The 23,561-nt window shown below is 37.1% G+C and overlaps 1 protein-coding gene across 1 annotated transcript in view; it reads left to right on the top strand.

Moving 5' to 3' along the window:
* Positions 1 to 19,312, top strand: part of LOC125659878 (uncharacterized) — a 41,537-nt gene extending 22,225 nt beyond the window's left edge. The window contains exons 15-25 of the mRNA XM_048891670.2: positions 14 to 79; positions 8,297 to 8,384; positions 9,483 to 9,754; positions 10,625 to 11,283; positions 12,585 to 12,690; positions 14,593 to 14,677; positions 15,105 to 15,183; positions 15,662 to 15,750; positions 16,908 to 17,095; positions 17,868 to 17,991; positions 18,780 to 19,312. Coding sequence (XP_048747627.2) covers positions 14 to 79; positions 8,297 to 8,384; positions 9,483 to 9,754; positions 10,625 to 11,283; positions 12,585 to 12,690; positions 14,593 to 14,677; positions 15,105 to 15,183; positions 15,662 to 15,750; positions 16,908 to 17,095; positions 17,868 to 17,991; positions 18,780 to 18,914 — 1,891 coding nt within the window. The 3' untranslated portion in view covers positions 18,915 to 19,312. The remainder of the gene's footprint in view (positions 1 to 13; positions 80 to 8,296; positions 8,385 to 9,482; positions 9,755 to 10,624; positions 11,284 to 12,584; positions 12,691 to 14,592; positions 14,678 to 15,104; positions 15,184 to 15,661; positions 15,751 to 16,907; positions 17,096 to 17,867; positions 17,992 to 18,779) is intronic.
* The last annotated feature ends 4,249 nt before the right edge of the window (positions 19,313 to 23,561 follow it).

Here is a 23,561-nt window from a genome sequence, read left to right as displayed (position 1 = left end):
TTCTGAATTTCAGATTGCAAGAACAGAGAAATGAGATTACCTCCCTTCATGCCATTAAACAGAAATTAGAGTCACAGAGGTAAAGTTTTACACAAAATATGGTTTGTTCATAAGTAATTCAAATCAAATTGGATTGTACTGACACACTTCCGCCCCACCCATTCATGTACTGCAGCCCACCCATTCATGTACTGCAGCCCACCCATTCACGTACTGTCAGCCCGCCCATTTACACACTGCAGAACCGCCCATTTACACACTGTCAGCCCACCCATTAATCCACTCTAGTTCATCCCCCATTTCTATATCTCTAATCTGCTCTCAGTACTTCCCCCATTTCATTTCTAGATCTCTTGTCCGCCCTCAGTATGTCCCCCATTTCATTTCTAGATCTCTAATCCACTGTCAGTATGTCCCCCATTTAATTTTTAGCTCTTCTGAGCCGAAGGCTCAAAGAGCTAATGCTATGGCCATTTGTTCGGTGTGCGTAAACTTTTTAGAAAAAGGGCTATAACTCAAGAACCCCTTGACCAATTTTTTTCAAATTTGTTACAGGGTATTATTGGCCCAAGGGCTTTCATACATACTAAATAGAGGGATGTGACCCTTTAACAAGGGGAGATAATCAGGAAAATACAAACAAAAGTAGTGGTTACTAAAAAATCTTCTTCTCAAGAACCACTGGGCAGATTATCACCAAACTTACACATAAGGATGAGGATATGTTGTAGATTAAAAATTGTTCAAGGCATTACCCTGGGGCAAAGGGCGTGGTCTCAAGGTCACTTCAAAGTTGACCTAAATTTATATTTCCTTAAATCTTTGATATTTTAGTCATTATAAGGACTAGGATCATCAAATTTTGACAGTTGATGCATCTTAGGACCTTGTGTCAAGTTGTCTCAAAAGTAGGTCACGGTGACCTACTTTTTGAATTTTGCAGGTATTTATTTTAAAATTAATTTTGATGCATATCTTGGACACTTTGAAGCCTATGATCATCAAAACTTGTCAGTTGGTGGATCATGGGACCTTGAAATGCGTCAACTGAAAAAATAGGTCACCGTGACCTACTTTCTGAATTTTATGGCTTATCATTTATAGATATATTTTAAGTTGTTATTTCAAATACCGAGAGGTTTAGAATCATCAAATCTTGTAAGTTGATGCATCTTGAGGCCTTGAAACATATTTATAAAAAAAGTAGGTCACAGTGACCTACTTTTTGAATTTTGCAGATATTCAAATTTCACATTTTCAATTTTAGATGCATATTTTGGGCACTGTAAAACCTAGGATCATCAAACTTTGTCAGTTGATGCGTCTTCAGTCTTCGGTTTGTGTCGACCAAAAAGTAGGTCACCGTGACCTACTTTTGGTATTTGACAGCTAAATTACTATATTTCAGACACTATTTGACCTACAATCATCAAACTTTGTCAGTTGATGCATCTTGAGTCTTCGGAGTGTATCGACCAAAAAGTAGGTCACTGTGACCTACTTTTGGCATTTGACAGTTATATTTATATATTTCAGTCACTAATTGACCTACAATCACCAAACTTTGACAATTGATGCATCTTGAGTTTACGGAGTGTGTCGACCAAAAAGTAGGTCACCTTGACCTACTTTTGGAATTTGACGGCTATATTTATATATTTCAGATACTATTTGACCTACAGTCATCAAACTTTGTCAGTTGATGGGTCTTGCATGTTCGAAGGGTTTCGACCAAAAAGTAGGTCAACTTGACCTACTTTTGGAATTGGATGGCTATATTTATATATTTCAGATACCATTTGACCTACAGTCATCAAACTTTGTCAGTTGATGCGTCTTGCATGTTCAAAGGGTGTCGACCAAAAAGTAGGTCACCTTGACCTACTTTTGGAATTGGACGGCTATATTTATATATTTCAGATACTATTTGACCTACAGTTCTAAACTTTGTCAGTTGTTGGGTCTTGCATGTTTGAAGGGTGTTGACCAAAAAGTAGGTCACCTTGACCTACTTTTGGAAGGACAAGGTACGGTTTTAGCCAAATTCTGCCCGGCGTTTATGGAGGAAAATTATTTTGCGTTGCAGATATTTTCCTGTCAAATTCCTAAAAGAGTAACTTATAGTAACTCTCAAAAGCATATGGAAATCAACTCATCTACGCGCATGCGTAGTACATAATCAAATAAAGTAAGGGCTTTCAGGTTATTTGTGGTGTTTTCATGGTTTTTGTATTGATAAACTTGTGAAATTGAACACCTCTTCCCTCGTCGCCCGGAATAATTTTTATATGGATTAAAAATTTACTAAATAACTTACAATTCCTCTTAGTTTCATCCCGGGCGACGATGGAAGAGGGGTTAAAATATCAGTTGAAAGATGCTAACAAATTCGCCATCGTGACGCAATTTGCGTTGATCGTGGCGGTTGAAGAGGAAACGAGAATCATTTGAGTAGTAAATATATTTTCAAATAATATATGCTCATATAGTTATTTATTTAAACACATTGAAATTTAATAAAATCATCATAATAATAATAGAAAATCCGGATAAATTTAAGCCTATCTTACAGACCGGATGCCATTTTTGTTGTTATGACTATAGTGTAAACAGAACGGTATATAAATAGCACCAACCGACGATTCGTGAGAATTCATGTTACATACCAGGCAAGCTACATTTAAATAGTTTATATAACGATGGACGATTCTTTTAATAAATAATATATTCCTTGAAGATTCAAGCATTATTTTTTACCATTCATTTGATTAAATGGGAAACGGCATGTAACAGCAGACGACAATATCCACCTAGGTACGTACGTACATCAGTGACGTATTTAGCGCAAGTGTAACATTTTATATTTTTCAAAGACAACAATTTATTTGTCAGAAAGTTTACGATGGTTATTCACAAATATAAAATTTTAAGCACACTATCTATAAATATACACCACCGCGGTGGCCGAGCGGTTAGAGCATTCGCCCCGCATGCGGAAGGCCTGGGGTTCGAATCCCGCCCGCGAACGACCGAAGTCGTTAAATCAGGTAGTGACATTGCTCGGCATCAAGTGTCAATGTCACGGGTCCTTGGAGATGACCTTAACACCGGATGATCGGTGTCACAATATGGCACTGGGGGTCTTTAGTGTTCTAGTATATCTGCAATAGTTACAAAACTATTTCGTTGTTTGGGGAACACTAATTCACTTTCATTTTTGAAAACACAATACAAAACCAAAAAAGTTTGTGTAGCTAAGATAGGGATTAATATACATTTCTTGCAAGGCACTTTTTACTAAGGAATATATGTTACTCATTAAAATTATTTTTAAATTGAGGTGCCTGAAAGATAATTTGCTCCATATGTGTTACTCGTATTACTATATGTATTTTAATTTACAATGATTGAAATAGATTATAGGCGCATATATCTTCTTCTTTTTTTAAAGGGGGGGGGTGACTTCTCGAAAACATTGACAAACACAAAAATAGGGATTTTGGTAGCATTGGAGTGGGTTGATTACATGTATCCAATGTAGCACTTACAATTACATTTCATCTATCGTTCTCTACTACTATAAAATGCAGTCCGGGGGAGGGGGGTTACACAAAGCGAATACACAACATATGGGTAGATCTATATATAAATATAATATTGAGACTTGCAGTATTGAGCATTCCGTCAAAATTTTGTTTTTCTCCATTCGAGATAAATATACGATGTATGTATATACTTGCATAATGAGAAAATGCAGTTTAGATTTGAATGGTTTTCTTTTATCATGGGGCAGGGGTTGGTTAGCAAGTCTTAAGTTTTATTTCTCTTGTATAAACTATCGAATGATTTTTGTATTTTACAACTTTTAAGAGGGTTTCTTTGAGCAAAAGTGGATACAATGACACTAAATTGCGCAAACCAAGTGTTGGGGTGTACCTGCTTTGTATCGCTCAGTTGTACAGTACCGAACACATTGACGATTTTTTGTGGAGAAGCCTGATAGTGGTGAGTGAGAGTGTGTGTGAATATGTGCATAAGAGACGGTCTGTTTGAGGCATGGTATATTTGAGAGAGAGAGAAGAGAGAGAGAGTTTGACTTAAAAAGTTTTTCATGTTTTGTTTGTTTATTTTACGTCCTTTCGAGAACTTTTCTCTCAAATTGAGAAATCATCAGCTGTATGTGACGTACCACATATAAAACCTATGATTAGCATTTAAGGCTATAGCATTGATTTTTTTTAACGTGCCAATACCTGTTGTGACACAGGGCCTCCTTTTTTAAGGTCACGAAAAGTTGAAGATATCGAATAGTGATGAATTCGAATTTGCGTAATTTCTATAAAGAATACAAAATAAAGAGTAGGGCAAACACGGACCCCTGGACACAGTCGAGGTGGCATCAGGTGCCTATCTGAAAGATTCTCACTTTTGTTGAGCGTTTGTCGAAGAGCACATGTATGTCAACGTCTCAGGTTCGACGTGGCATGTCATGAGCGGGGTTCGAACACACTATACCTCCCGGTTACGAAGCGAATGCCCTACCACTGATAACCGTAACCGTTTCATAATTATCTTCCCTTTGAAGTTGTGTTTCTAGTTTCTCAGAAACACTGCGTTTTTTCCTGAGTATACCCATGAAATGACATTTTGCTCCAACTTAATACCACGCATATAATATTGAGAATATACATATATGGAATATTGCGTATGCCAATTAAAAACAAATACTGATGAATTCTATTGTGTTCCGATTCGTGAAGAATTACATTGGTGATAACCCAAACTTCGCATAAAATTCAGTGATTTGAATTTGAGCTGCCTTTGATGTCATAATTTTTTTTCCCGAATGCAGGCGAGACTCTAACAAATATAAAAAAAATCTTAAAATTCGCCAAGTTGGAGACAGAAATAAGAAATCACTGTTACCAGTATATAAATGTTTCTTTAATTTGGTGTTCAAACCATTATATTTCTGCACCAGAAAAGCTTTCCGCGAATACCTGCAGTTTTTGCCCCTGTGCGGCATATCTGATGTGGTTTCAATTTCCATTTAATACCCATTCAAATCAGTACAAAAACCAATAATTTCGCATTTATTAAGAATTGATACTTCTATGTGTGTTTTCCTACTCAAAACATCGCTTGGGGAGAACTCTCGTATATTACGTCAAAATTAACGTCAAATTTAGTGACGTCGTCAGGTTAATATAAAGTTTTCCGTTGAATATATTACAGCTACTATGGTAGATAAAGAATAACAATGGTCATTTTCATAAATGGCACACTCTCAAATACCAGATTTAGTATTTTGGTGAATTTCCTTGACAGGGCAGATTTTGGCTAAAACCGTACCTTGTCCTTTGACGGCTATATTTATATATTTCAGATACTATTTGACCTACAGTCATCAAACTTTGTCAGTTGATGGGTCTTGCATGTTCGGAGTTCGCTGACCAAAAAGTAGGTCATCATGACCTACGATTGGAATTTGACAGCTATATTTCAATATTCAGATACTAATTGGCTTAAAATCATCAAACTTTGTCAGTTGATATTTCTTGGGTTCTCAAAATGTGTAAACCAAAAAGTAGGTCACATTGACCTACTTTTTTTGAATTCTTAGGATTTAACTAAAGATTTAGAATACTAAGAGGCTAAGAATAGAAATGGTGGGGTTGTACAATTTATCAGAAGAGCGATTCTAGGCCCTTGGGCCTCTTGTTAGATCTCTAATCTGCTCTCACCACACCCCCATTTCATTTCTAGACTTTATTACGCTCTCAGTACTTCCCCCATTTCATTTCTAGATCTCTAGTCTGCTCTCAGTATGTTCCCCAATCCTAGATCTCTAATCCGTTCTCAGTATGTCCCCCATTTCTAGATCTCTAATCCACTCTCAGTATGTCCCCCATTTCTAGATCTCTAATCCACTCTCAGTATGTCCCCCATTCCTAGATCTCTAATCTGCTATCATTGCCCACACAGCACTCTAGTTTATGCATGGATGTACTTTTGGTAGACCTACATTTATAGCACAGATTGACACGGTGTATGATGACAGACAGATATTTCTAGTTGTTCAGAAAGTCGCTGTTCTCGGAGTAATTTTTGCAAGCAATATAAATTGGTTTATAGTAATTAGTTCACTTAAGGTGGGTCCTTAGTCCTGGATTTTTGGGGTTAAGGTAGCATTTTTTGTTTGGAATCAATAAATTAACATTCAGAGTAATGAAAAAAGGCAAAACAGTTAAGGGTTTCCATATTAATTTTCATTACATACACCACTAAAGTCATATACCCCGATGTAGATTTTTATGAAATTCATTGGAAACAGTTATTTGTTGTTATTTTAATATAAAAACAACAAAACATTTTTTGAATTGCATTTATTTATCGGAAAACATGTCAATAACTAAAACACATGTCATTTTCAATATGTTCATCAAGTTTTAGAATAATATGTGCAAAATTATTGAATTAGCGTTATTCCCCGAAATGTTAAAAAACAAACAAATGTGGACGCATTTTCCTTATAGCATGGTTTACATATCATTTTTTCTGTTTATATTCGTAGAGTTACATCTGTTATAGTTATTCATGGGAAAAATCCATACCTTTCCTTAATAATTTCAAATCTATAGCTTCCAGATTATGTATACCCCCATCAAAAACTGAAGTCTGGCACCACAGCTGAGCTATTTAAAATCACTCGGGATTAAAATTTTATGTAATTTCATGAAAAGACACAGATAATGATTCCTTATCACCTTGGTAAAATGTTTGTCAAAAATAAAGGAAAATATATCGCATTATGGACTTGATAAATAATTGAATGAAAACAGAGTTATTGTCCTTGGATTCAATATTTTGAAACATATCATTGACTATTCAAATATAACTAAGAATTTTGAAATATTTTATGGCTAACAAGATTTTTTACAATAACTGTTAAAAAAGATTCCAACAAAATTTATGTTCCTATCATTAAATCATTGACTTTGCAAAATCCTATGACGTCACAGGAGTGTGGAACTACGTTAACCCCTTACAAGCAAAAAAATTAGCACATTTCCTGTAAATCAACAGCATCTAATACCACATCTTATATGTAGTATCAGTGTTATTTACCTATGATAATATTTCTGAAGTGATGTTGCTAGAACTTGATGATGACTTGTGTTGTAGGACAGAGATATTAATGATATTGCTAGAATTTGACGATGACTTGTGTTGTAGGACAGAGATGATTCAGATGATGACTTGTGTTGTAGGGCGGAGATATTGATGTTATTGACGATGACTTGTGTTGTAGGGAGGAGATATTGATGTTATTGACGATGACTTGTGTTGTGGGGCGGAGATATTGATGTTATTGACCATGACTTGTGTTGTAGGGCGGAGATATTGATGTTATTGACCATGACTTGTGTTGTAGGGCGGAGATATTGATGTTATTGACAATGACTTGTGTTGTAGGGCGGTGATATTGATGTTATTGACGATGACTCGTGTTGTAGGGAGGAGATATTGATGTTATTGACCATGACTTGTGTTGTAGGGTGGAGATATTGATGTTATTGACGATGACTTGTGTTGTGGGGCGGAGATATTGATGTTATTGACCATGACTTGTGTTGTAGGGCGGAGATATTGATGTTATTGACCATGACTTGTGTTGTAGGGCGGAGATATTGATGTTATTGACCATGACTTGTGTTGTAGGGCGGAGATATTGATGTTATTGACGGTGACTTGTGTTGTAGGGCGGTGATATTGATGTTATTGACGATGACTCGTGTTGTAGGGAGGAGATATTGATGTTATTGACGATGACTTGTGTTGTAGGGCGGTGATATTGATGTTATTGACGATGACTCGTGTTGTAGGGAGGAGATATTGATGTTATTGACCATGACTTGTGTTGTAGGGTGGAGATATTGATGTTATTGACGATGACTTGTGTTGTAGGGCGGAGATATTGATGTTATTGACCATGACTTGTGTTGTAGGGCGGAGATATTGATGTTATTGACGATGACTTGTGTTGTAGGGCGGAGATATTGATGTTATTGACGGTGACTTGTGTTGTAGGGCGGTGATATTGATGTTATTGACGATGACTCGTGTTGTAGGGAGGAGATATTGATGTTATTGACGATGACTTGTGTTGTAGGGCGGAGATATTGATGTTATTGACGGTGACTTGTGTTGTAGGGCGGTGATATTGATGTTATTGACGATGACTCGTGTTGTAGGGAGGAGATATTGATGTTATTGACGATGACTTGTGTTGTAGGGCGGAGATATTGATGAAGCTGCAGTACATGATGCAGTCCCAGTGGAACGAGGCAGTACAGATGCTGGCCACCACACCTCAAAGGAAGGTCAGAACATTACCGGACGAAATATTATACAATTTAGCATTCTCTTTCAGAATTTATTGATGTGTAAACTGGGGACATTTTAATCACCAACTAAATAAAAGTGCAAGGCACTTTTATGTTAAGTTTGTGAATGAAATGTTCCAAGTTTACACATTGATAAATTCTTCCCCAAAAAAAGTTTGATTCTTATAATTCCAATTTACTGACATTAAAAATTTGAATAGTTTCCTCGTGGAGTCTCCGTACATTACAGTATTGAATAGTTTCCTCGTGGAGTCTCCGTACATTACAGTATTGAATAGTTTTCTCGCGGAGTCTCCGTACATTACAGTATTGAATAGTTTCCTCGTGGAGTCTCCGTACATTACAGTATTGAATAGTTTTCTCGCGGAGTCTCCGTACATTACAGTATTGAATAGTTTCCTCGTGGAGTCTCCGTACATTACAGTATTGAATAGTTTCCTCGTGGAGTCTCCGTACATTACAGTATTGAATAGTTTCCTCGTGGAGTCTCCGTACATTACAGTATTGAATAGTTTCCTCGTGGAGTCTCCGTACATTACAGTATTGAATAGTTTCCTCGTGGAGTCTCCGTACATTACAGTATTGAATAGTTTCCTCGTGGAGTCTCCGTACATTACAGTATTGAATAGTTTCCTCGTGGAGTCTCCGTACATTACAGTATTGAATAGTTTCCTCGTGGAGTCTCCGTACATTACAGTATTGAATAGTTTCCTCGTGGAGTCTCCGTACATTACAGTATTGAATAGTTTCCTCGCCGGAGTCTCCGTACATTACAGTATTGAATAGTTTCCTCGCCGGAGTCTCCGTACATTACAGTATTTGTTTTCAGATTTAGTGATGTGTAAATTCTTCTTCAGCTTTATTTTTGTCCAATCAAAACAATTGTAATAAATAACATTGGAATTATTAATGTATATTCTGATTCAGTATATATCGGGTTTACTGTCAGTTGACAATATATCTATATTAACTGAAGATGGACAAAAATATATTAACCAAATGGTGTAGATTTCATTTGTAGCCCATACAAAATAGTTTTAATGATATTTAACGCTGTTTAATATTTATTTTTAGACTTATACCAACACATCCTTCAACTCACAGTCAAATACGACCACAACCATGGCCCCCAACACCAGTGTTCCTAGTCAAGGAGTGACTACGACCCTCAACACCAATGTCCCCAGTCAGGGGGGGACCACGGCCCTTAACACCAGCATCACCAGCCAGGGGATGTTCCCTATCACCAGTAGTCCCGGGAGGAACAACAGTCACCCGGCCCCACCCATGGAGCCCAATATCGGCGATCTCACAACCTCACTCCACCTGCAACAGTTTTTCCAGAGGTCAGTAGTCTTAATGTGAATGGGAAAGGTTATAAATATAAGGTGTTGGCTTTGCAGTAGAGTTGTAGATGTATATGTAATCAGTGAGATTCCTGGTATGTGTGGAGAGTTTCATTCATAACAACATCCTGTAGAATATACATATATACATGTAGAATAGTTGGGGATAAATTTAAGAAGAGTTAAGGAAATTATTTTTTGTCATGGTTAATCTGGAAATTGTACAGGATAAAGCATGTGCAAAATCTTGGTACAATTCTATTTTTATGCCATCGAAGATCGTGGGGCATATTGTTTTTGTCCTGTCTGTCATTCTGTCCGAAACTTTACATGCCTGCTAATCGATCAATTACCATCTATGCATGTGAAATTTGGGTATCGATTGCATAACCGGAAATTGATCTCTTTTTATTTCTATACATAACCTCTTGTTATGCAATTGATTGATTAGCAGGCGTGCTTTAACCTTGCTAATAACTTTTGAACAGCAAGTGCTAGAGCTTTGATATTTGACATGAGTATTCCTTGTGACAAGACCTTTTCGTGGGTACTAAACCTTTTGACCTTGGCATTTGACCTATTTTAAAAAAATTTGACATTGGTCATAACTTCTAAATGGTAAATATTAGAATATTCGAGCTTTCATATTGTACATGAGCATTTCTTGTGACAAGATCTTTCTACTGGTTCCAAGATATTTGTCCTTGTGACCTTGGCCATCTTTGGAATGGGCCATTATTGGGGGCATTTGTGTTTCACAAACACATCTTGTTATGTATTTGAATACTGCTTTATGTGGAATGGTTTGATTACTGCTCTATAAGGAGAGATGTATATAATGCACTGTAAGCATTTTGATATGCATTGCAGTCTTTCCCAACCCCTGGTCTTCCCACATTCATCCATTCAAGTGGAATCCCACAACAGCGCCGTGAATCAGGAGACAGCCACTCAGAAGAGATCTGCTGATTCCTCTGCTGGTCCACAGTTAAGTGGAATAGGGAACTCCTCGTACCACCACAGAGAAGAAGACCAAGCGGTACACAACGGTGTACAGACAGACGGGCCACCATCACCCGCTCAGGGCGACCAGCGTGAGACTATCCACAACTGGCTTAGGAATTCTCAGGAGGACAGCTTTAGAACAGGGACTTCTTTTGTCGTCACGGAGGATATCAGGAGTTCTAATTTGTCAGTCTCAGAATTAGTGAACAAGTTCCAACAGCCGGATCCTGACCAGGGTTCTATGGCCTTCTTACCTGTGATCAAGCCTTCCGACTTTGTTTCTAATTCAAACAATGTGCCCATTTCTTATCCATCCACTGCTGTCCCCATCAGGCCCCCTCAGCATGGGAATAGTCAATCATCCAATCAGGTTCATCCTGCCTCATCTAACTGTGTTCATGATCGGAGCTTTGACAGTGCAAGGTCAGCCAATCACAGAGAGGATCAGTTATTTCCGGAGAGGTTTGCTCAGAGTTTGCCAGTGAGAGGAAGAAATTCTCCAACCAACTCACAGCAAAGTAAAGGTTAGTTAAATGGAAAAAAAGAAACAAGAGGTCCGTAGAACTGGCCACCCCCTCGCAATGTAGGCTTTTTCTATCGAGTCCCTTAATGACATCGACCTTAGACCCCAAAATCAATTGAGTTTTTAGGTCACCTGAGTAAAGTCAAACTAAATGCATGGATATGATGTCCATGAAGCCCTCTACTAGAATTGTGAAATTCATGTCCCCTGGGTTAGGGGTTCAGACCCCTTGGGCAGGCCCATTATGGCCACATAATAAACATGTATAAATTTCTTTTTTCTTCCCTCCTTCTACAGTCAGGAGACATAAACTACATGCATGGTCATGATGCCTGTAATTTCCTCGTTTTAAATTGTGATGAAATTGATGGGGGGGGGGGGGGGGGTATCAAATTGATTTATATACTTCCAACTTCCATTTTTACTTCTGTAAATGAATAGGAATTGTATGCATATTTTGAAAGATCATAAACATGTGCACAAAGGACTTCATATTCATAATTGAGACTTAATTAAATGCAAATATGAGACTCCCTGCATGGGCTTTGAGACTCAAGTTACTGTTAAGGCTCATGGGCCTCTTGTTCTATTAAGTCGACTTGTGATCTTTTAACCTCAAAATCAATAGGGTTCTTCTCTATGTGAAGTATGATGTATGCAGCCTGTAGAGTGTCTACAAGCTCAGTGTCACACACACTACACACACACAAATAGTCCCATCACTATATTTTCTCTTGCAATGAATTGCGAAGGTATAATAATTCAAAACTTACGGCACTGTATGTGCATGTATATGTACAATTGTATGAACAATCTCTGTAAATACTTTTTTCTTTTGCAAAATCTGGTCGCAATGCTGCAAGCGCAATACTTCATCATCTTATGTAATGTATGGAAATATTGATGATAATGAAACATTATAGGTGATACTAGTGTCCTTGATATCTGCATGCAATGCCTTGTACAGAGCAATCTGATTACAATCAGCCTCTTGATCCGGTCCTCCTTTTCTGTAATGTCGCTACATGAGTAGCAACATTAAAGGGGTGGGAGGGGGGAGTGGATCGAGGAGCTGATTTTGATCAGATTGTTGTACAGTGCCATCGCTATGTATAAAGTTGCACTGCCTTGAATGTTATGTGCTAAAGAATGAAATACAGATTGTGACTGGAGGAAGTCATCCATGAATCAGTAAAGCATTATTTTTTATAGCTGTTCATCATGTGTTTTGCATGTGTAAAGGAATCGATATAGGATTTTTTAGAATATCATTTATCAGCTATTTTGCGTTATTTTACATAGAGGAAGCAGTGTCTTGGCCGCAGAGAAACATCGTTCACTCCCCACCAACAAAACAAAGCAGAGGTCAAGTGGCAGAAAATCAAAGCATCACAGAGGAAGGGTTGAAGTGAGTATTTTACATTGTAGTCAGTTTATAAACAACAGAATAAAAGAATGTAGTTTTATCAGCATTCAAAGATGATTTGGGAATATGAATTAAACTTTGCCCTTAATGTAAAATGCCTATATACAGTAAAACAAGGTTGCAGTGAACATGCTTATAATGAATTAATGCCGATAGTGAAGTGATTTTCATTCCCTGTAGTTTTAAACTGGCAACTATCATATAAATAGCAAGAACCTGCGAGATCTCGCACAATGGAAGTGGGAATTTTGAATTTGGTCATAGAAACCCAAGGGACACTTTTCTGTGAATTACCTAGTGTATTGCTGATGTATCCAGACTAATCTAATTTTGTCCAGCTATTGGAGACAATAACTGAATAGATTGATGCACTGTTAGTGTTAGAGAGAAAATGCTAGTCCCGATGTTGTGTGCCTGGGAGACAAAACACATGAAGTACTAAGCATTCAAACTATTAATAATATGGATGATCCCTCATTACAACAACATGTTGAGCCGAACGGAGTTAAAAAAGTATATGAGTACTTTGATGACCAGGACTCAAATACCACACACATGACAGGTATACTTCCGTATCAAAATTTGTTAATGAAGAACGGAAACCTACAGAAAATGTTTTGGATGCATGATATGGCAAAAAGTTTAGCAAAACAAGCCAAACAAATTTCAAAAGGCAAGAACTTAGAAATTGGAAAAACTTGTCTGATCAAGCAGGGTCAATAAAAACCATGTTTTTGGGTGTGTGAAGAATTCCCAAGGGAATACCACCAAACTAAGAAAAAGCATTTTGAATTTAGTCAAACACTCTCAAGGAGACCATACCTTTCGTTTTGAAAATGTAAGATGCAGACAGGTTCGAGAAGATTTAAGTCCATATGAGCCTTCCAAATATTTGATTACTGAAAAAGAAGCTGAACAAATTTTGATTAAATTTTTGAAGAGCCTAACTGTTTACAGGAAAGCAAAGAAATTTCGATTTAGTTCGGACACTCACTATGTTGAATCTTTGAACAATTTTCTTTCACAATACCATGACAAAAGAATCGTCTTTGGAAAAAAACACTTTATCAGCTTAGAATAACTTTGGCACTCTTAGACTGGAAAATCCATAACACACAGCTTCAAAGCAAAAATATTTTCCTTGTGGATCTCACAAATTTACAACAACCAGTAACATTACATAAGAAACTTGTCTGCTACTTTTGCACGGAAAATTAAAGATAATGAACGATACAATGAATCCCATAAAGGATTCCAAATTAAGAGTAAGGCACACACAGACCTCTGGACACACCAGACGTCAGATCAGGTGCCCAAGAGGAGCAGCCCCTGTTGACTGGTCACACCCACTGTTTATATATAACTCTACTGAGGACTAATCATATCATATATCAAAATACTTCTTTGTCCAGTTTGTTTATGAAGTGATTGTACCATTTTTGTGTGGGGATTACAAATGTTACACATCTGAATGTTATCCTCACTGTAGCTTTGTTAGGGGATTTCTGTGTGTGTGTGTGTGTGTGTGTGTGAAAATAGAACACTACACTCTCTAAAAATAATGCATGGATCAGTCTTATCAGTGACATCTAATTAAGCCCCGTCCCATTATTCTCGGTGGTGTACTAAGAGTTGCCAGTTTAAAACATAATATGAACTTACAGTGTATTGGATATAACGAATTACGGTTATTGTTCGTTCTCAGCACTTCACTATTAGCATGTTGTACTGTATATATAACATACATGTAGATCTACAAAATATACCCGTGATTACACCTTCTGTTTACTTGGTCTGAAAACTGTGTCCAGCTTTGGGCATTGTATCAAGAATAGGACTCAAGGTCATATTTTGAAGGTCAAGGTGCAACTTATTTGATTGTAGGTTAAATGCAGATTATCACCACCTGTCCCAGAGATTAGAAGAACACGAGTCCAAACAGAGTCAACTCCAGCATTACATACACATGGTAAGCAGTCAACTCCAGCATTACATACACATGGTAAGCAGTCAACTCCAGCATTACATACACATGGTAAACAGTCAACTCCAGCATTACATACACATGGTAAACAGTCAACTCCAGCATTACATACACATGGTAAGCAGAGTCAACTCCAGCATTACATACACATGGTAAACAGTCAACTCCAGCATTACATACACATGGTAAGCAGTCAACTCCAGCATTACATACACATGATAAACAGAGTCAACTCCAGCATTACATACACATGGTAAGCAGAGTCAACTCCAGCATTACATACACATGGTAAACAGTCAACTCCAGCATTACATACACATGGTGAGCAGTGTCTGTTCTGTGACCTTTAGACCTCTAGCTGGAGTCTAATAATACATTAACAATGAATGACACGGTCCTTGTATTTTTCTAGCTGTTACAGAAGCCCCCTGGAGACCCGGTGACAGAGGAAGGAGAAGAGGAGAATTTGCTTCACTCTCATGATCACACCGGTATGGTACATCTTTTCCATCATCCCCGCTTTGTTAGCTGGAGTAGGGTGTGTCAGTTTTCTGTTTCTGTTAGCTCACCCGGGCTAGAGGAGGGTGTGTCAGTTTTCTGTTTCTGTTAGCTCACCCGGGCTAGAGTAGGATGTGTCAGCTTTCAGTTTCTGTTAGCTCACCTCGGCTAGAGTAGGATGTGTCAGTTTTCTGTTTCTGTTAGCTCACCTGGGCTAGAGTAGGATGTGTCAGCTTTCTGCTTCTATTAGCTCACCCGGGCTAGAGTAGGATGTGTCAGTTTTCTGTTTGTGTTAGCTCACCCGGGCTAGAGTAGATTTCAGACTTAGAGTAGACATTACAACAGAAATCTACTACAGAATGTAGGAATAGACATTGATATAGAAATCTTCTACTACAGAATGTAGGAATAGACATTGATATAGAAATCTTCTACTCTAGATGGCTACAGTTTGTAATATGCTATTTTCAGAGGAAGAACTGAATGACACGGCACAGGCGGCTCAGATTCAGAAGGACATGATACGTCTTCAACAACTGAGAGACAAGAAACAGTCACAGGTATAGATTAACTGAAGTAATAAAAGGAAGCATGTGATTAACTGAAGTAATAAAAGCAAGCATGTGATTTACTGAAGTTATAAGAGGAAGCATGTGATTAACTGAAGTTGTAAGAGGAAGCATGTGATTAACTCAAGTAATAAGAGAAAGCATTTTATTAACTGAATTTATAAGAGGAAGCATGTGATTAACTCAAGTAATAAGAGGAAGCATGTTATTAACTGAAGTTATAAGAGGAAGCATGTGATTAACTCGAGTAATAAAAGGAAGCATGTGATTAACTGAAGTTATTAAAGGAAGCATGTGAATAACTGAAGTATTAAAAGGAAGCATGTGATTAACTGAAGTTATAAGAGGAAGCATGTGATTAACTGAAGTTATAAGAGGAAGCATGTGATTAACTCAAGTAATAAGAGGAAGCATGTGATTAACTGAAGTTATAAAAGGAAGCATGTGATTAACTGAAGTTGTAAGAGGAAGCATGTGATTAACTGAAGTTGTAAGAGGAAGCATGTGATTAACTGAAGTTATAAGAGGAAGCATGTGATTAACTGAATTTATAAAAGGAAGCATGTGATTAACTGAAGTTATAAGAGGAAGCATGTGATTAACTGAAGTTATAAGAGGAAGCATGTGATTAACTGAAGTTATAAAAGGAAGCATGTGATTAACTGAAGTTATAAGAGGAAGCATGTGATTAACTGAAGTTATAAGAGGAAGCATGTGATTAACTGAAGTTATAAAAGGAAGCATGTGATTAACTGAAGAAATAAACCAATGTTTCAACAAATGTGTTTTTTTAAGATTCTGATATATTTCTGTAATGATTTACTAAATATTACATAAAACTTGAAAGTAGTTCTTTGCTCCAGTACAACTGACTCCGTTATATTCATAGCATGTCATTTTGACACTTTTATATTGCGATTTCATCATACATGATGCCAAATAGTATTTAAGACATTCTATTCCAGGCACATGTTTATGACAGATATGTGCAAAACATCCTTTTAAATTGTACAGTAATTATTTAGATAGAGATGGTACATGAACTTCTTGATCATCCCTTGTATGTTAATTGGGAGGTGCAGTTAATTAAACCTGTTGATTACGACACCTGGGTACTCTGTTTAATATTTGTAATATTTATGTTGAAGGCGGAACAGGGATCTGAAACTTCCGGAACTTCAAACAGATTAATGCAGCCGGAACAGTTGGCAGAAATATCCAAACTGTTAAACCAGGTCAAAGGTCAATATGGAGGGGGTCAAACACAAGCGACCACAGCCAACACTGAAGAGGAACACATGTTACAGATTTTCAGTCTTCTAAAATATATGCAAAGGTTGGTGTTTATATAATGCTTTGTTTCTAAAGCTAAGACAGCTTGATTTTACCTTGTTTTTAAAAGTTGAATCATTTACAAGATGCAAATAATTTACCTTACTTAGTTAGATATAGACGGGGGAAAAAAACCCAGCAAAATATTAATAAAGATTTGTTTTAAAAGTTAAAATGACTTGTTTACAAGATGCAAATAATTTGCCTAATTTAAATATAGACAGGAAAAAAAACAGCAAAAAATTAATAAAGATTTAAAATTTTAAATGTGGGTAGGAATGGCGTCTTGCAAAGACTTGTTTGTTCTGTGTGTAGGTAATAAAAATCACGGTATATGTGTATATATATATATATATATATATATATATATATATATATATATATTTATATATACAGTGGAATTTGGTGTTCTGTGTAATAAACATCATGGTATAAGCTTACTGTCACAACCCGGAGACCTAGAACATATATATAAGCTTATACCATGATGTTCTAGGTCTCCGGGTTGTGACAGTAAGCTTATATATATGTTCTAGTTCTCCGGGTCATGACAGTAAGCTTATATATATGTTCTAGGTCTCCGGGTCGTGACAGTAAGCTTATATATATGTTCTAGGTCTCCGGGTTGTGACAGTAAGCTTATATATATGTTCTAGTTCTCCGGGTCATGACAGTAAGCTTATATATATGTTCTAGTTCTCCAGGTCATGACAGTAAGCTTATATATATGTTCTAGGTCTCCGGGTCGTGACAGTAAGCTTATATATATGTTTTAGGTCTCCGGGTCGTGACAGTGGAGGAGTGGCCAGACCTGATGCTGGCCACCATCCAAGTGCCCCCACCTCACCAAGGTCACAAGGCAGAGACAAGGTCAGACGGAACCTCAAGGATCAGATGTCAGTAAGTGGTTTTAGGGGTAAAAATTGCTTTTTTGCATGCCACAATCTCGGTTACCTCTACTGAACTCCTGAATCAGTGGGCTTGATTTTTTACGCTCGTCATCAGATGGGACGTAACATGTTATTTTTATACGCTCGTCATCAGATGGGACGTAACATGTTATTTTTATACGCTCGTCATCAGATGGGACATGTTATGTTATTTTTATACGCTCGTCATCAGATGGGACATGTTATGTTATTTTTATACGCTCGTCATCAGATGGGACATATTATGTTATTTTTATACGCTCGTCATCAGATGGGACATATTATTTTAATACGCTCGTCATCAGATGGGACGTATTATTTTAATACGCTCGTCATCAGATGGGACGTATTGTATTATTTTAATACACTCGTCATCAGATGGGACGTAACATGTTATTTTTATACACTCGTAAACCACCCCATTTAGTCATTTCGTATGACAAACAAGGGTTACTGAGGACCTAATCTAACCCGGATCCCCCGGGAAGCTTCTATTTGAAACTTTTAGAGTTTTTATATTGTGACATAAATCCTCAAAATGGTTCAGTTATTGTGAAGTGATATTTATTCCCTATGAGAGAAAAATAACAAAAAATTTATTGGATATAACGAAGTTTGGTTATAATGAACTGTTTTTTGCTGACCCATGAGATTCTCGGAAACAATCAAATGTTGTGTGTCTATCTAGGACCATGTTTTACTGTGAGGTTTTGTTTGTTTTTTATGCAAATGAGTCTAAAATGTAATATATTTTATAAGGGTGTACCTGACGGTCAAAATAAGAGTGATAAACAAGGGGCCAAACCACCACTGAATCCACAGAAGAAACCAGAAAGGAAGGTGGCAGCCGGGGTGAAAGGTCAGCCAAACAAATCCAAGTCAGCGTGGAAGTGAAATCCGGATCAGTCCAACAAACTAAACAATCCAAGTCAGCATGGAAGTGAAATCCGGATCAGTCCAACAAACTAAACAATCCAAGTTAGCATGGAAGTGGATCAGTTCAACAAACTAAACAATCCAAGTTAGCATGGATGTGGATCAGTTCAACAAACTAAACAATCCAAGTTAGCATGGAAGTGAGATCCAGTTCAGTCCAAGAAACTAAACAAATCCAAGTCAGCACTGATCAGACCAACAAACTCGCCTAATCCGAGTCAGCTTGGAAGTGAAATCCAGATCAGTTAAACATACAAAACCAATCTAGATCAGCATGGAAGTGAACTCCGGATTAGTCAAACAAACTTAAACAAAATCTGGAATAGTATCAGTGTGAAAGATAGAGCTGAATGAAAGAATGAAAGCAGATTAGTGTACAGGAGTGAAAGCAGATTAGTGTACAGGAATGGAGTTGATTAGTGTACAGGAGTGAAAGTGGATTAATGGAGTGGAGTGAAAGCAGATTAGTGTACAGGAGTGGATCAGGTTACAGGGGTGGAGTGTATTGGATTGAAGTGGATTTGTGTATCGGGAGTGGAGTTAGTGGATCTGCATGATTTGTGTTACTGTGGGTTTTTATGGAAGGAGTGATGCTGAGGGGACAATCTGAATGTTATAGTGAATAATAAAAGTTCATTGGAGTGCATGTTGTTTCCTTGAGATTCCTAAAGATGTTGTTTTCTTATATCTAGTTTTTATTAATGTATATTTAGTGGTGACACTTTATTGTGGTAGTCTGTGTATATTTTTTTTATATGGTAGTCTTTTGACAGGCCATTCTATGGTTAAGGCTTTCCTTTTCGTCTGTCTGTCCGTCTGATAGCTTTTTAATGCCTGGATCATATATTTCACAATGTGAGGCCTATGACAGTTAAACATGGTCAGTTGATGCATTTGGGGGGGAAGGGGGGGGTCATGACTTATGTGTAGGTCACTCGAGCCTCTTTCTGGAAATTTATATATACATTCTCAAATCATATACATACATTCAAATCATATCTTTCACACCATGAGGCCTAGGACCATCAACCTTGGTCAATGAATGCATCTTAAGGGGGGGGGGGGGGGGGGGGGTATATTGATATATAGATTCCAAAGTAGGTCTCTGGCTTCAGTTTGCAATTGACAGTGTCACAGCTTGTGACTTCAAGCATACAAAACACAGATGTGCATGATATACATGTTGCAGACGGGCGCATCATGTACCCTAGCAGACGGGCGTGTCATGTACCCTAGCAGACGGGCGTGTCATGTACCCTAGCAGACGGGCGTGTCATGTACCCTAGCAGACGGGCGTATCATGTACCCTAGCAGACGGGCACATCATGTACCCTCGCGGTACACATTATTTTTAGTCTGTAATGTTCCTCTGACAAGGCTTTTACTTTGTGCCAAAAATCAATAATCTGTATGTTATGTAAGTCAGATCGAACTCAGGCCATTTTATTTCACACAATAATTGAATGTATATGTAGTCCTTATTGGCAGGCTATGCATTTTTCTTTGGCAGCTTTTACACAACTTCTTACAATCGAGTGATAGTGTGATTGTACAATGTTTTAATGCCTGATATTGCACAGAGTGGCAGTCATTCAATACCAGAGATACATGTTTATACATGTAATGCTCATTATTAATTAGTTAATTATTAGAGATTTTGTAGTGTTCTTATAACTCAGGGTATTGCATATTTTAAGTTAGAAGTGATTTATGTATAGCATTAGTTGACATGATATAGAATGAGTCTACCACATCATGTCACTGCCTTCTGAAATAGCCTACATGATATCAAAAGAAACTGTAGAACATGGGTGTTACAAATATCGGTGAAATTTTCCTTTTTAAATGGCATTTTGCACTTTCCTGTGTAAGAAATGTACATTTTATTCTTTGATTTGATCTTTGGTTATTAGAAACAGAAGCCTGTGTGTAAAATCCCCAGTATACCTTCTGACATCACAATGGTTATCACTTCCGGTTGTCACTGCCCTGTAAATAACTGCGTCATTAAAATCGTTGAAAGTAAGATATTGTAACCTTTCTGCAGTTTTGAGATTCTGTTTGAAAATAAATGTACTATGCTTGGAATGTACATTACAGGAAGAGGAAAAAAAATTGTATTTTTCGATGATAATTCTTTCCTTTGGAGTTGATGTTTCCCCTGTCCCTGTAAGGAGGTACTAGTAATTAGTCTAGTTGTGTTAAATAGGCAGGAGTATTAAGTGTTTGTGTAGTTGATTATGAGCAGTTTAGACTTGAAGAGCTAACTAGGATGTTTTTATACATTAGAACTGATGATGGTTTTAATTCTCATTTTCTTAAGGGGGAAATCACTTTCTCTGAACTTGTTCTGAGTGAAATGCATAAACTGCTATAGAGAGATGCTAACTGATTACAATACACCTGTATGTGACAGAGAGAGAGAGAGAGAGAGAGAGAGAGAGAGAGAGAGAGGGGGGGGGGTAACTAGAGGTTGTCATGCCCTATAAGAAATTTTGTATTTATGAAAATATTATTTATTGCATATTCCGTCCTTTAATAAAATCATAAAAGAGTATTGGTGTTGTTTATTTTTGTTTTTTATACCTCCCCCTCCCCTTCTGCAAATGAAGTGGGGGTGGGGTATATTGGAATCTGCTTGTCCGTCTGTCTGTAGACATAATTTTGCCTGTGCATGTTCTAAGTAACTAGTGCATGGATTTTTCTGAAAATCTGTACGCTCATTACTCGCCATTAAAGATTGGAGAATTTTTCTTCAATTTACAGGCTTTTTTTCCCACTTAATTGGGTTTTTTTTTATGTCTTAATTCGTGAAGAGATTTGATTTAAACGTTGCAAATACATTGTTCTTAAACTGAAGTTATGCATTTCTTAATTTGAATTAGAATATTCAAAGTATTAGAAAGTCATGCTAATTTCTATTTTTGGAAAGTGTCTCTTTCTCTGGAGAATATTTCCAAAACAAATTAGAAGGTCTGAATCCGACCTTTTACATACATTTTCGATTAAAGTAAAATAACATGTATGTACCTTACATTTTGATTCATGGCGGGTCATACTCTAGGAATTGTTAAACCATGTACCAAATTAAGAGAATTGATAAACAATATAAATTTCTCTGAAAATTCTATTTATTGGTATAGTGATTATATTGAGCATCACCGGAAATATTCTGATATTTGATTGTTTCATTGATTTTTTTTTTTAAGCAACATTTTCAATAAAAAAAAAAAAAAAATACTAGAGATTGTTTTTATAAAAAAAAAAATAGATGTCTCCCTAGCTCCCCAAATTGGGAGTGCTCCAAATGAAACCTCCCTTTAATCCACTGCATGGTATGGAGGAGAAAGCATGAGCGGGAACATAGACAATATGAACTCCGATAAGCCACATTGGAGAAGTGTTCACAAACTATTTTACACCCTCCACACCTTAGATCCATTATAACTTTAAGGACAACTGTCCCTGCAAATTGCACATCTGCAAATGGCATTGAGGTATCGTACAAAATTTCAAATCTTTCCGATAAGCCATATAAGTGGAGAAGTGTTCACACGCTAATTCACATCCTCCACCCCTCTTAGATCCACTATAACTTTTCGGAAAATAATTGAATCCTCCTGTCCCGACAATATGCACAAATGGCAATGAAGCACTGTACAAAATTTCAAATCTATCCAATAAGCCGTATCGGTGGAGAAGTGTTCACAAGCTTTTTTACAGCCTCCACCCCTCTTAGATCCACAATAAATTTCAGGAAAATAATTGGATCCTTCTGTCCCTCCAATATGCACATCTACAAACGACAATGAAGCATTGTACAAAGTTTCAAGTCTATCTGATAAACCATGTAAGAGGGGAAGCGTTCACAAGATTTTGTGACAGACAGAGGGACTGAAAGTACAAAAACATGTCCCCCCCCCCCCCCCCCCCCCCCGACGATAGAGGCGAGACATAAATATACTAGATGGCCATTTAATTAGAAGACTTCTGGTTTGATCTGGGGAAGTCTGTTTTTATACATTAGATACTGTGCCCCGCAGGGGATATTAATCTCGAAAGGACAGTTCTTATTTTAGGGGGGAGGGGGGGGTGTAATTTGAGAACACGTGTATTACAGTATATGAAATGACACTTTTACGACGTCCAGAAAAGTCACAATAGTTCTGTAACTTATTCCTTTATAATGTAAATCACTTTATATTGGGCACTGTAAAATCTGCAATTTTCACGTCACAATTATTCCGTTACCTATTCCTTTAAAAATTGTAACTCGATCCTTTATATTTGACAATGTACATGTAAGATCTGCAATTTTCGCGAGGGGCGAATTGTAGGTTTTATGGCATCTGATTTTTATAGGGTTTTGTCGGATTTGATATTTGATTTTTAAGTATACTTCTCAAGGGCTTGGTTAACAAGGAATTGAGTTATTGAGCAGATTCAATCCATTGTACCTCTCAAACACAGCATGTTTGTAACAATCAATAATTGTTTGATCTACACAGAGACTACAAACAGGGATTCACTTGTCTAACTTGGACCTAATTCTTAATGTAATTTCAATCTACGCCTGTACGTAAAATCACAAATAACCACTCGTGC

This window comes from Ostrea edulis, chromosome 9 (genome assembly GCF_947568905.1).
Source record: "Ostrea edulis chromosome 9, xbOstEdul1.1, whole genome shotgun sequence".
Classification (NCBI taxonomy): Eukaryota; Metazoa; Mollusca; class Bivalvia; order Ostreida; family Ostreidae; genus Ostrea; species Ostrea edulis.
Note: the sequence above shows the minus strand (reverse complement) of the source record. Positions and strands in the feature narration are given on the sequence as shown.